The following is a 14,468-nucleotide window of genomic DNA, read 5'->3' as shown; positions in this document are numbered from 1 at the left end:
GCTGGTTTTGGCCTTAAAAACGGCCCCAAAACAGCCTGAAAATGCCCCGAAAAACAGCCTGAAAACTCTGTTTTTCAGGTGGCACACAGAGATGGCTCTGTGCGCTAACTCTGGCATGTGTGCTATAGATTCACCATCATGGTTCATTTTTCTAGGAGATTGGTGGATGCTAACTTCCTATATACTGCAATTTTTTGGGGAAGTGCCTGGCACCCTGATGTAGGGTCCAGCTGGTGCCAACGGCCACTTTAATTTAGATCAGTGTTTCTCAACCTTGGCCAACTTGAAGTCCGGTGGACTTCAACTCCCAGAATCCCCCAGCCAGCACAACCCCCCTAAGGGCTTTCTTCTAAGTTAGTTTTTATTTGGGGTGGGGGTTAGATAATCTTCGACACGAGCTCCCTCTGCTGCCTGCTTTAGATTCCTAGCAGGTACGAGGAGGGCCCCCTTTTATCTTCTTATCATTTTTTCTGATTCCAGAAGGATTTGGAAGGAAATTGAGCGCTCCAACCTTAAAACTTCATTTTAAAAAATCAGATTTTTTTTTGGAAGGGGGAAGGATTGCAAAAGGAAAGGATTTTGAAGAAGCTTTCCCGGAAAGGTCTGTCTTGGGGGGGAAAAAAAGAGGAAGTTTCATTGATTAATATCGGGTTCTGAAGCTTTATAAGGGCACGGGGCTAATTGTTTATTTCCTAGTACAATTTGATAGCTTATTAGTAACCTTGACTATAACTAAGTGTTGTGTCTTTTTATTCTTAATGAATGCATTTTATTGTCCTTATGTACACGGAAAGCATATTATGCACCAAAGACAAATTCCTTGTGTGTCCAATCACACTTGGCCCAATAAAGAATTCTATTCTATTGTTATTCTTATTTCTATTGTTATTTCTGTCCTGTCCTACTCTACTCTACTCTTATTTCTATTCTATTCAATTCTATTCTTATTCTCTATTACACTCCACTTCTATTCTATTCTATTCTTATTCTCTATTACACTCCACTTCTATTCTATTCTATTCTTATTCTCTATTACACTCCACTTCTATTCTATTCTTATTCTTATTCTCTATTACACTCCACTTCTATTCTATTCTTTGGGAACCTGAAGATTTGATTTATTTATATTTCCTCTTTGCCATTCAAGAGAAATTTTAAGACTTTTTTTGGGGGGGGGTGGGAAGGGAGGAAAATGTTTTCTCAGGCAAAGTTCATGTATCATGCTCATCTCTACTTTTCTGGGATGCAAGGTAAATTAGAATGTTGTCTGCAATCATGGTTTGATTTAAACCATGGTTAAATAAAAACGTCTTCATTTGCCATAGCAAAGGAGTTTTCCGACTTATTTTTTAATTTTTTTATTTCATTTCGTTATTTTACTCATTATTTCATTAATTTATTTTAATTTATTTTTTAATTTTATTTTAGGTGTTTTATTTATGTTATTTTGATTAATTTATTTTTTATTTTATTATTTTATTTTAGTTATTTTATTTATTTTGTTTTGTTTATTTTTATTTTTTATTTTTTTATTAATCACAACTGGCTGGCAGAGGAAGTATTTCATTCACATTATTAATCAATATTGAATTAATATCAATCAAGATTAAAATATCTTTTTTTTTGCTCTAGCCAATCAGCGGCTAAGAAATTCCATTTCCCCATCCACCCCCCCCTCGCCCGCGAAACTCGACTTAAAGGGCGGGGTTTGGGGGAAAGAGGCGGAGCGGTTCCAAGAACGTGAGTGCGCACGCGCGCCTCCTCCTCCTCCTCTCCTTTTATCCCTATTCTTCTTGGGCTCCTAGCTAAACCCTCCGCGCTTTCCCGCTCTTTTCGCCTTCCTTCCCCTCCACTCCCGCCTTTCTCCTCCCGCCTATTGTCTCCTCCTCCGCGCACGCGTCCGAGAAGAAGAGCTCCCTGCCCTTCCGCCCTCTCTTTTGCCCTTACGCCTCGCTGCGCAGGCGCGGGCGGCCTCGCGCCGTCGCGTCAGGCGGTTCTTTAGGCCGCGTTTTGCTTTTCCCGGCCGTTGGGGAGAGGGGGTCTCTGCGCAGGCTCAGTAGCTTCGTGGCTTTTTTTTTTTAAAGTCTGTCTCCGCCCTCTCGGGTCACGCATCATTGGGGAGGCTGTGGGGGGCTCGCGGTCGCCATCACCATGGGGGTAAGGGGGGGTTGAGGTAGGGAGGGGGCAAGGCTGGAGTCGGAGGGGGGGGCAGGAACCGCGACGAAGGGATCACGTTTGAGGAGAGGGCCACAAAGGGGGGGAGATGAATATAAGGGGGGGTTGTGAGGGGGGCGGAATTTGAGGTAATGGGTTGAAAAGCCTGGCTTGGTGGGGGGAATAAAATTAAGAATGGAGGGCCAGGCTGTAAATTGGGGAGGGGGCTGGGGGGGGAAATAAAATTAAGAATGGAGGGCCAGGCTGTAAATTGGGGAGGGGGCTGGGGGAAAATAAAATTAGAGAAAAACATGGGTTGGGGGGGTTTGTCAGGATCAAGATATGGGGGGGGCAGAAGAAGAAATGGGGTCTCTGCATTTATTATTCTAATTTATACAGCTGCCCACCTCATAGATAGCTTTAATATATATCTCTTAGGGGGTGGAAATAGGGGCTTATACTTGAAATATTCAGCAGAGTTTGCGGGGGGGGGCGTTGTTTAAAGCCTTCGGTGTGACTTCTCCAAGACGTTGCTAAAATTACAGTTCCCATCCTCCACAGCGAAAGGCGGGGGGGGGCATCTTACCAAGTCAAGGGGTTGGTTTGGGGTGAAAGGAGGATATTGGACAGCTGGAAGATGGACAGACAGACAATAGATAATATAGGTAGGTAGATGATAGACAGACAGACAATCATAGACAGATATTGATAATTGATGGAGATAGAGAGATAGATAATAGATTGTAGATAGATGGATGATAGAATATATAGAAAGAGATGATAGAGAAAATACCTAAATAGAAAGATAGATAGATATAGAGATAGGTGGATTGATACAGACAGACACAGTCATAGACAGATAGGGATAATAGATGTAGATAGAGCGACGAGCTCTATAGAGAAACGATTGTAGATGGATGATAGAAGATAGACAATTATAGACATATTGATAATAGATGTAGATAGATATAAATAATAGATTATATAGATGGATGATAGAATATATAGAAAGAGGTGATAGAAAATACCTAGATAGAAAAAGATAAGATAGATAGACAGATAATTATAGACAGATAGATAGACAATTATAGACAGATATTGATGATAGATGTAGATAGATATAAATAATAGATTATATAGATGGATGATAGAAGATATAGAAAGAGGTGATAGAAAATACCTAGATAGAAAAAGATAAGATAGATAGACAGACAGACAGACAATTATAGACAGATATTATTGATAGATGTAGTTAGATATAAATAATAGATTATATAGATGGATGATGGAAGATATAGAAAGAGGTGATAGAAAATATCTAGATAGAAAAAGGATAGATAGACAATTATAGACAGATATTGATGATAGATGTAGATAGATATAAATAATAGATTATATAGATGGGTGATAGAATATATAGAAAGAGGTGATAGAAAATACCTAGATAGAAAAAGATAAGAGATAGAGATAGTCACAGTCATTGACAGATATAGATAATAGGTAGTTGTAGATAGAAAGACAAACATAGATAATAGATAGATAGATAGATAAGCAGGCAGACATAGATAAATAGATAACAGATGTTTTCCCCCTTTTTCTGACCTTTCTTGCCACAATTGTTAAGTGATTCACTGCAGTTGTTAAATGAAGAGCACGGCTGTTGAGTGAAGGTGGCTTCCCCATTGACTTCGCTTGTCAGGAGGTCATAAAATGGGATCGCATGATCTCACTAGGTCATAGATATGAATCCGCTGCAAAGCACCTGAATATTGATTAGATGAGTGTGGGAGTGCTGCAATGGTCCCAAAAAATGCTCCTGTCCCTTTTTTTCCGTCCATGTTGTAACTTGGAACGGTCCCTAAATGAAGGTGAGGACTTCCTGTGTAGTGTGCATAGAAGTGTATACGGAGCCTCTTAACACCATCTACCAACTCTGCTCTCACATTCTCAAGTCCTTTCCTAGCCAAGCGCACACACACACACACACAGAATGAATTGGAAAAGATGGCCTGGCTTGAACTTTTGAGGGCTGGTGGAAGGGTTGCAGGGAGGTTAAACATATGTTTCTGGATTGAAACCCCAGAGCTGCTGATTCATCAGCCTGGCAGAAAGTTTGGATTAAATTTTTTTAATTTTTGGTTAAGAAAAGGAGCAAAGTTTCTAAGACACATTTGTATGAGCTTGCAATGGTAGAAATGAGGGGAAAGCTATAGGATCAAAGCTGCAAGAGGCCTGGATTCCTGGTAAGATTTGCTGCTTTGTTCTCAAGCTGCATCACCGTACATTTTGAATTTCTGAGGAACAGTCTCCAAATTAGATAGATAGATGATAGATAGATAGATAGATAGATAGATAGATAGATAGATAGATAGATGATAGATAGATAGATAGATAGATAGATAGATAGATAGATAGATAGATGGATGATAGGAGTTTCCGATAGCCATGATCTGAAAAATGATGCATTAAGGAAGTAGAGTTGGAAGTATTTGCTTGTTTATTCACAACTTTTTTAAAAACAAAAACTACACATTTTAATTGGCTTCATCCACAGAAAAGTTTATGAACTGGGGACGTTGTTGTTAATCAGGGAGGTTTTATTCTTTGTTGCTGTAATGGAGATCAGCTTTTGATTAACAGCTTTCATCGATTTAGCAGAATCCATGGGTTGGTCAAGGTGTCCCAAATTTTGAGTTTGTTTTATTTTATTTTATTTGGATCATATAATGGTGGGAATGCTGCAACGATTATATAAGTGGAAGCATTGAAGATACGTCCCTGTTTCTTAGCAATGTTGTAATTTTGAGTGGGTCATTAAACAAATGGTTGTAATTTGAGGACTACCTATATTTCAGGCCTTGTAGAAAGCACAATCTAGACGTTACAACAGTTCATTTAGTGACCGTTCAAAGTTACAACACCCCAGAAAAAAGCGACTTAATGACTCTTTTCCCACATTTATTACCATTACAGCATCCCTATGATCACTTGATCAAAATTCAGACAATTGACCAGTGGTGGGTTCTGGATCCCGTTCCAACTGGTACGTTTGGAACGGGCCTGGCGTCGCCCAGATGGGCGCGTAAATGCGGGGGGCGCATGCATGCGTTGTGCCTGCCAGCGATACTTCTGCAAGTCTCCGCAACGCTCCAGCTGTTTGGCGGAGTGTCGTGCAGGCGCTGTACGCGCCGTGCACGGAAGCGTCAAAGGCTTTAAAGGACAGGCAAGGAGCTCAGGCAGGCAGGTGGGCCCTCCAGAGCACCGTACCGGAATGGTACCTGGTACCCCGGGCAGGCTCCGGTATGCCTGTACCGGGGCGTACCACCTGCAACCCACCACTGCAACTGACTCATATTTATGACGGTTGCAATGTCCTGGGGGTCACTGAACCCCTTTTTGTGACCTTCTGACAAGCCAAGTCGACGGGGAAGCCAGATCTACTTAACAACCCTGTTAATACCCTAACAACTGCAGTGATTCGCTTAACAACCGTGTCAAGAAAGGCCATAAAATGGGGGGAAATTCACTTAACTGCCTCGCTCATCGACATAAATTTTGAGCTCAATTGTGGTCGTAAGTTGAGGACCACCTGTGATGGAAGAAGCCTTAATAGATGGGGAACTGTTCAGTTCTGTTTGTGTGTTGTGTCTTAGCATTTCAACCCTCCTGGTTGCAGAGGAAGTCCAGTAAAGGGAAGGAGAAGAAGCAGAAACGGTTGGAGGAGCGGGCAGCCATGGATGCTGTCTGTGCCAAGGTTGAGGCGGCAAATAAAGTGAGTTTTTCTCCTTTTTTATTCCACATCTTTATTATTTTACCATGCAAACTATGTCTTATCTTCCAGCTTCTTTCTTAGGGCTATTAAAAAAAACACCTTGTATAAAACCCAATTAGTACAGTTAAAATCCAGGGAAGGGTGCAATGCAGCCTTGTCCAATCTTGGCAGCTTTAAGACTTGTGGACTTCAACTCCCAGAATTCCCAAAGCTGGCTGGAGAATTCTGGGAGTTGAAGTCCACAAGTCTTAAAAGTTGCCGAAGTTGGACACCCTTAATGGTAGTGGTTAGAAAAGCAACTTAACTTCTGATTCCACTCCCTGCCTCTATCCTGAAACTTACTGAATAGTTTTACCCCAATGATTGCATAATTGAGAAATGCGTGAAGCAGGGAAAATAATAAAGCTTTCCTGTACAGGCATGACTTACTGGGAGTAGAATTTCCATTGCTAAGTGAGGCATCTGTTAAGTGAGTCCTGCCTGATTTGATTGATCTTCAATGATATTATTTTTATAATATAGATAGTTGTTGACTTATGACCAAGGGACGCAGTGGCTAAGACGCTGAGCTTGTCGATCAGAAAGGTCGGCAGTTGGGTGGTTCGAATCCTGAGCGCTGCGTTACGGAGTGAGCTCCTGTGATTTGTCCCAGGTTCTGCCAACCTAGCAGTTCGAAAACACTTAAAAAATGCACGTAGGAAAATAGGAGCTACCTTTGGTGGGAAAGAAATAGCGTTCTGTGCAACTTCGGTGTTGAGTCATGCCGGCCACATGACCATGGAGACGTCTTCGGACGGCGCTGGCTCTTCGGATTTGAAACAGAGATGAGCACCGCCCCCTAGAGTCTGGAACGACTAGCACCTTTACTTTTACCACTTACGACCATTCATGAAGCAACTGTTCAAAGTAACAAAGGGTCCTGGAAGTTTCCGAGAAGCTGTTTGGAATCAGGAAGGGAAAACTTAGGGAAGCCCTGGGTTTAAGGTGTTGTTTGAATCCAGCCGCTGCCTTGTGTTTTATGGCTTCCTGCTGGTATCACCAAGCCTTTGCTTAGCAACCTGTCCAGACCTCATTTGAAAAGCTGGACTCCTGGGGATTGAAGCATTATTTTTAAACGGTGTTTTGAAGATGGGAGAACACAGATCTGTGAGTTTATTTCTTGCCTGACACGAACAAATTGGTAATATTGAAAGTCTTTGTCCTCTAGGAAGGTTCTGGTGTTTAGAGAAGGAATGGATCAAGCCACTTGGAGGAGTTGATCGTTATTAGACACTAGTTAGAATAAAGATATACCGTATTTTTCGGAGAATAAGATGCACCTTTTCCCCCCCAAAAAGAGGGTGAAAATCTGGGTGCGTCATACACTGAATACAGCATTTTTGGCCTCCCAAAACCCCGCCCCTTCGCAAACATGGGCGTGCAAATGAACGGAAAATGGGCCATTTTTTGCTCTTTTTGCCCCCCAGGAACACTTTGCAGGCCTCTCAAACTCTCTGCATGCCCCGGTTTTCACAAAAAATGAGGCCTCCAGAGGGTTTGGGAGGCCTGCAGAGTGCAAAAACTTTTAAAAAAAAAATTACCTTCAAAATCTTGGTGCGTCTTATACTCTGATGCGTCTTATAATCCGAAAAATACGGTACCCTATTTCCCCCAAAATAAGACCTAACTAGAATATAAGCTAGTTGATTTTTCAGAATGTTCGTAATATAAGCCCTACCTCCCCTCCTCCAAAATAAGCCCCAGTTAAGATTGTCAGCTAGATGGATGTGATTAATACCGTATTTCCCTGAAAATAAGAGCTAACCAGAAAATAAGCCCTAATGAGCTTTTGGAGCAAAAATTAATATAAGACCCAGTCTTATTTTTAGGGAAACATGGTGTAAATAAACATTTTAATTTTAACAGAGGAAAAGACAAGCAGAGGAAGAAGCTGAAGAAAGGAAGTCTCCCCACCCCCCTCAAAAAAAAGAAAAGAAAACAACCCCTCAATAAATTTGCCCACAGATCTACTCATGAATTAGACATTTTCTATCACTTACATCAACTTTTGAGTTTCTCTAACGACTTCCTTTCTTTGTACAGCTGGGAGACCCCTTAGAAGCTTTTCCTGTCTTCAAGAAATACGACAGAAACGGGTGAGTAAAAAGCCCATGTCCTTTTTTGAGGGGAGAGATTCGAATCCAGGCCTCTCCTTCTGCACTAAAATAATTACAAAGCCTCACTCTTGTCCTGCTTGAGGGCTGCATGGCATTTCCTATCTCGCAACCCCCAGGTTTAATTGCACTTCCACAAGTAATCCTAATCACGTATTTCTCAGGGTTCCAAATAGCATCCAAAAGTAAATCAGAGTCCAAGGCAAAATATTGCTCAAAGTTCCCATTTATGAAGAGAGCCATGTTGGCACAAAACCCAAATCTGAAAGCTTCCCAGTTTTCCCCACCGAGTTGAAAGTTCAAGATCTTGCCCCCCACACCCACAAGTCCATCCCATGGTCCAATCTCCCACTGCCACGCTGGCGGTTCCACCCTCCAGTTCCAGTCAGGTGCAGAGGTACAGAGACAAAGGATGACCTTGGCTTTCTAGAAAGAATGTTGTTATGGCTACATAGCATCTAACTCCTCCCATTTTCCCACCATAGAAAACGCATATAAAGTGTGGCAGGCCAAAGACCCAAAAGACAAGATGGCTGCAGGCCTGACAGTCTTGTTCTTCCGTTACAGACTGAACGTTTCCATCGAGTGCAAACGTGTCTCCAGTTTGGAACCGGCTACCCTCGACTGGGCCTTTGAGCTGACCAAAACGAACATGCAGACCTTGTAAGGCCATAAGGATGCCCAGGGACAGCGGGAGGCTGGTGGGCAGCCGTAGCCAGTAATTGTGGTATGAGCCAAAGGGGGCCCAACCTCACTCTAGTTCAAGAGCCAAAATATGTGATTTGTAAGAGAGGAAAAAAGTGCCCAAAAATACAGGTAAACCTCCACTTCCAACAACTTGTTTAGTGACCGTTCTCAAGTCACAACAGCACTGAAAAAGCGGCTTATAACCGTTTCTCACACTTAACGACCGTTGCAGCACCCCCACGGTTACGTGATCAAAATTCGGCCGCTTGGCAACTGACTCACATTCATGACGCTTGCAGTGTTGTCCCAGGGCGTGTGTGTGTGTGTGTGTGTGTGTGTGTGATGTGATCCCCCTTTGCAACCTTCTGACCAGCAACGTCAACGGGGAAGCCCGATTCGCTTAACAACCGGGTGACTAACTTCACGGCTGTAGGGATTCGCTTAACAGCTGTGGCAAGGGAAGTTGTAAAATGGGACAAAACTCACTTAACGACTGTCCCGCTTAGCCACAGAAATGTTGGGCTCCATTGTGGTTATAAGCAGAGGACGAGCCGTGCTAGGATCCGCGGTCAGCCATTTCTCAGTGTTGTAACTTTTAACGGTCAGTAAATGAATGGTTGCAAATCAAGGACTACCTGTAGTGGCTCTGGAGGGAGATATTCCGAATATGATCCCTGCACAAGGATTCCCAACTTCCCTGGACAGAAGGTTGTTGATCCCATCCTGAAGGATTTTCTCGTTTCTCTCTCTCTCTCTCTTGTTTTTTCTGTCCCCCTTCAAAAGGTATGAGCAGAGCGAGTGGGGATGGAAAGACCGGGAAAAACGGGATGAAATGACCGACGACAGGGCTTGGTACTTAATCGCTTTGGAGAACGGCTCCCTTCCTGTGGCCTTCTCGCATTTCCGCTTTGACGTCGAATACGGAGAGGAGGTTCTCTATTGGTAGGACTTCTGATTTGGAAATTTCAGCAGCTGGATTGTGGTCTTCATCAGGCAGGAAGGTCCAGTGGAATGGAATAGGAAATATGGGATGGGATGGGATGGAATAGAATAAGAATAGAAAAGGAATAGAACAGAAAAGGAATGGAATAGAATAAGAATAGAATATAATAGAGTAATGATAGAATAGAATAATAATAGAATTCATAGAATGGAACAGAAAATATGGGATGGAATAGAATAGAATAGAATAGAATAGAGCCGAGGTGGCGCAGTGATTAAATGCAGCACTGCAGGCTACTTCAGCTGACTGCAGTTCTGCAGTTTGGCTGTTCAAATCTCACCCGCTCAGGGTTGACTCAGCCTTCCATCCTTCCGAGGTGGGTAAAATGAGGACCCGGATTGTTGTTGGGGGCAATATGCTGACTCTGTAAACCGCTTAGAGAGGGCTGAAAGCCCTATGAAGCGGTATATAAGTCTAACTGCTATTGCTATTGCTATAGAATAATAATAGAATTAACAGAATGGCATAGAAAATAAGGGATGGGATGGAATAGAATAAGAATAGAATAGAACAGAACAGAAAAGGAATAGAAAAGGAATAGAATAATAATAGAATAGAATAATAATAAAATTCATAGAATGGAATAGAAAATATGGGATGGAATAGAAATAGAATAGAATAATAATAGAATAGAATAATAATAAAATTCATAGAATGGAATAGAAAATATGGGATGGAATAGAAATAGAATAGAATAATAATAGAATAGAATTAACAGAATGGCATAGAAAATATGGGATGGGATGGAATAGAAATAGAATAAGAATTAATGGAATAGAATAGAAAATATGGGATAGAATAGAACAGAATAGAAATAGAATAGAATAATAATAGAATAGAATTAATAGAATTGAATAGAAAAGATGGGATGGAATAGAAATAGAGTAGAATAATAATAGAATAGAAATATGGGATGGGATAGGATAGAACAAAACAGAATAGAAATAGAATAGAATAAGAATGAATTGAGTAGAATAGAATAATAAGAATAGAATAAGAATAGAATAGAATTGATGGAATGAAATGAAATAGAAAATATGGAATGGAATAGAAAATATAGAATGGCATGGAAGAGAATGCAGGAAAAATGCAGAGTAGGGTAGAACAGAACAGCGATGGAACTAATATACCACTTCATAGCGCTTTTCAGCCCTCTCTAAGCAGTGTACAGAGTCAGCCTATTGCCTTAACAACCTGGGTTCTCATTTTACCCACCTCGGAAGGGTGGAATGCTGAGACAACCTTGAGCCCCATTAGGATCGAACTCCAGGCTGTGGGAACGCAATACTGCGTTCTAACCACTGCACCACCAGGGCTCTATGTTGGAAAGGGTCATTCGTGCCTGCAAAACAAATCCAGAATCTGCTGTGTGCCAACCATGTCTCCTTAATGTGACACCCTAAGTGCGTTTCACATGACCCCCGTATTTGGCACTTCATCAGTTATTTTCACATCTGGTCGGTCTTCTCCTTGTTTCAAGCTTATCGAACGCTGAAATCCCCGAGCAAGCTTTCAATATTTATTTAAGTGTTTAAATAGTTGCAAGCACTGATTTCAAATTAAAACACACACAAAAAAAGGGATTTTTTTTCCTATCGATTGAAAGCTCTTCTCTTCTAAATAGTGTTTCCAAATTCGGCATCTTGTACTTCAAATGGCAATAACGAAGATAATAGATGGCACAGCTGGAGTATTGGTATTTGCTTAGCGTATTTTCCTCTCTTTCTTGCTCTAGCTATGAAATACAGCTAGAAAGCAAAGCGAGAAGGAAAGGCCTCGGCAAGTTCCTCATTCAGATCCTGCAGCTTGTGGCAAACAGGTAGGCCTTTGCTTTCCCATGGTTTCTGAGCTACAAATCCAGGCATCCTTAAAAAGCATGAAGCAGAGCCCAAACTTCCAAATAATCCTAAGGATTTTGACTTCTACGTAGAATGGAATGGAATAGAATAGAATAGGAAAATTCTAAATAAAATAGAACAGAAAAGAATAAGAGAATTCTGAATAGAATAGAATTCTTTATTGGCCAAGTGTGATTGGACACACAAGGAATTTGCCTTTGGTGGACATGCTCTCAGTGTACAGAAAGAAAAATAAAATAGAATACATTCGTCAATAATCATAAGATACAACACTTAGTGATACTCATAGGTTACTCATAAGCAACAGAATAGGAGTGAATTCTGAATACAGACTAGAATAGAATGCATAGGCTCTCAGTGAATATAAAAAGACAAGATACATTAGTCAAGTACAACACTTAGTGATAGTCATAGGATACAAATAAGCAATCAGGAAACGATCAATATCAATATAAACCGTAAGGATACAAGCAGCAAAGTTACAGTCTAGAAATTGATCCCCCCTCCCCCAAATGAATCTTTTTAGGAGCACTACACCCCCCCTCCCCCAGCCCGTTTTTCTCTCAGCCCATTCTGATTTTGGCTCTTCCTGACTTTCCTCAGCACACAGATGAAAAAAGTCATGCTAACAGTCTTCAAACATAACCACGGAGCCAACCACTTCTTCAGGGAAGCTTTACAGTAAGTCAAAATGATTTGATTTCATTATTCTCGCTTTCCAAGGCAGGAAGAACAACGGGATCGCTAAATATTTGGGTGGGTTTTTTTTTTAAATTAAAAAGCCACGCCTTTTTAGCACATCGCCTCCTTGCTTAGATTAAAGCGTTCACCGTGTTAAAATTATTTCGACAAACACCAAACCATTTCACCAAATACAATTAATTTTATTGAGAAAACACCAGCTGGAAGGTCTGCTATTTTTTTTTTAAAAAAGCAATTGTCCTGACCCTTTAGATTTGAAATAGACGATACCTCACCGAGCATGTCCGGCTGCTGTGGGGAAGACTGCTCCTACGAGATCCTCAGCCGGAGGACCAAATTTGGGGAGAGCCAGCAGGCTCACTTGGGCACGCCATGCGGAGGCTGCTGCCATTGAGGTGCTCCTTCCGCGCCTTCCGAAATAACCCGCCCAACGTAAGCGTGCCTTCCTCGTGGCTCCTCTTGACCTGTTCCTCCCCGGCCTCTCCGATTCTTGCTGCATTTTCAAGTCAAGAAGAACAGAACTCCAGGGGTTACATCCCGGATCCCGGGATCAAGAGATCTTCCTCCCTATCGGAGGTCCTTTAAATCAAAGCCGAGAGACCTACCTTTAGGCCTGATCTTGCTTTACCTGCAGCTTTTGAACCGAAGGTGGGAATCTGCGAGGTGTTTTTTCCCCCCTCCCTCTCTTTTTCTTTTCCCACGAAAAATTGGCCGGGTTTCCTGCCTAAAGGCCTTGGCAAGAATTAGTGAGCCTTTCTCTGCAGATGAAGGATAGACTTTGGGGATGGCTGATCAAATTATTGTCTTCGAATAATTTGCAACTCTGGGTTTATAATTTTGTGGGAGAATTGGAGCAGGTTTTAAAAAGAACGTACTTCCTCTGAACCAAATCCTTGGGAAGATCTTCTTTAGGTGTGTGTATCAAGGCAATTCTGGTTGTCTAGGCTTATAGGAAAAGAAGGAGGGGGGGATCCACACAGATTTTTAGAACTGGATCCTAAGTACAACATGGGTGCAACTGGTTATATTTCCTTCCTTGTGCGTTGGAGGACAATATCTGCGCGAACGGATTATTCCGCGCAGCCTGCTCTCAGTCAGTCCCCAAGTCTGGACCTTCAGCCTAACTAAAATGGCATGATTTCCTTCTCAGCCAGCTGTGCTAAGAAGCAACTCGGAGTGGTTTGGGTTGTCCGAACGCTCCCAGTAAAAGCAGTTGTGCAAGAGCAAATAATTCCAGTTCCCCTAGGAGTGTCTCCTTATTGTTTAGGAAGTCCTCCTAGCCTGTTGGTTTCGGAACAAAAAACTGTCAGCAGACATGATCCCATAAAGATAACATTGAATTATTCCAACGTCTTGATTTCCCTTTTAGACTTTTTCATCGATGGATTTCTCCCCTTAAAAAAAAATAAAAGTGGAAAGGTGGTTAAGCATGTTGAGTGTGGCATGCAAAAATACTTTACATTTTGAAGCTGAAATAATACTTTTGTATATATTGTGGGTGTTTCCTCATTTTTTATTTTTTTTGCATTTTGGAATAGTCTTGTTTCACAGAAGCAATTTTCAAAAGAACTACTCTTATTAAACCAGTAACTTTTGCTGGGATCAAAGAACAGCCTGGTGTATTTTTTAAAAGAAAAAAGTTAACTGGAGGTGTGGGGAGGGTGCAGTTTGTCTGTTTTTAAAATAAACATTCGGTTTGATCTCCAGTGGGTTGTAAGTGTATATGTATTCTCAAGTACAGCTTCCCTTGTGACGTATTTTGAAGGTTTTTTTTAAGAGCTATAAATGGGTGCTCTGCTTTTCCTAAACATTCAAGAGGACGTCTTTTGCGTTGAACCATTGGAGAACTTTCTCTCCCATCTGAATACTTTTCTACGCACCACTGTAAAAAGTCAGTTTCAAATGAAGAATCGCCAATTCTCTTCTTCGGTTCAAGAGTTTTCATTTCTTCTTGTTCTACTGGATGCCGATTGTCATCCTCCCAAGGCCTGTTATAAAAATGGGCATTTGAGTTTGCAAACGAGATGAATAAATATGAAGCTTCCACACTTATGCTCACTGGGGAATCCTGGGAGTTGAAGTCCAAGTAGCCACGGTTGAGAGACATGGGCTTAGTGGATGCAGCTGGGGAGAGCAGG

The 14,468-nt window shown here is 41.6% G+C and overlaps 1 protein-coding gene across 4 annotated transcripts; it reads left to right on the top strand.

The window, feature by feature from the left end:
* The first annotated feature begins 1,966 nt into the window (after nucleotides 1–1,966).
* On the top strand, nucleotides 1,967–14,036 carry NAA40 (N-alpha-acetyltransferase 40, NatD catalytic subunit). Of its 4 annotated transcripts, none has more exons than XM_087705237.1 (8): nucleotides 1,967–2,157; nucleotides 5,831–5,926; nucleotides 8,009–8,061; nucleotides 8,647–8,742; nucleotides 9,550–9,708; nucleotides 11,505–11,588; nucleotides 12,232–12,309; nucleotides 12,583–14,036. In XM_087705237.1, exons 1-8 carry the CDS (start codon nucleotides 2,152–2,154, stop codon nucleotides 12,722–12,724), a joined length of 714 nt encoding a protein of 237 aa, XP_087561363.1. In that variant the 5' UTR covers nucleotides 1,967–2,151; the 3' UTR covers nucleotides 12,725–14,036. The 4 variants fall into 4 exon arrangements, with proteins under 4 accessions (XP_087561363.1, XP_087561364.1, XP_087561362.1 ...); XM_087705238.1 differs by having other exon boundaries at nucleotides 5,808–5,926; XM_087705236.1 differs by lacking the exon at nucleotides 1,967–2,157 and adding an exon at nucleotides 2,681–2,819 and having other exon boundaries at nucleotides 5,808–5,926.
* Nucleotides 14,037–14,468: the final 432 nt, after the last annotated feature.

The sequence above is a fragment of the Thamnophis sirtalis genome, unplaced genomic scaffold (assembly GCF_051295495.1).
Source record: "Thamnophis sirtalis isolate CommonGarterSnake01/CBP01778 unplaced genomic scaffold, rThaSir2_p1.2 scaffold_2, whole genome shotgun sequence".
Classification (NCBI taxonomy): domain Eukaryota; kingdom Metazoa; phylum Chordata; class Lepidosauria; order Squamata; family Natricidae; genus Thamnophis; species Thamnophis sirtalis.
The sequence above is the reverse complement of the archived record's forward strand: the minus strand, read 5'-3'. Positions and strand labels throughout refer to the sequence as shown.

Excerpts from the sequence above, each read along its gene's own strand:
- NAA40 (XM_014057120.2), top strand. The coding sequence starts at position 5,768 with ATGGGGAACTGTTCAGTTCTGTTTGTGTGTTGTGTCTTAGCATTTCAA. Across the intron at positions 5,927-8,008 it reads AGGTTGAGGCGGCAAATAAA|CTGGGAGACCCCTTAGAAGC; the intron begins GTGAGTTTTTCT and ends TTCTTTGTACAG. Across the intron at positions 12,310-12,582 it reads TTCTTCAGGGAAGCTTTACA|ATTTGAAATAGACGATACCT; the intron begins GTAAGTCAAAAT and ends CTGACCCTTTAG.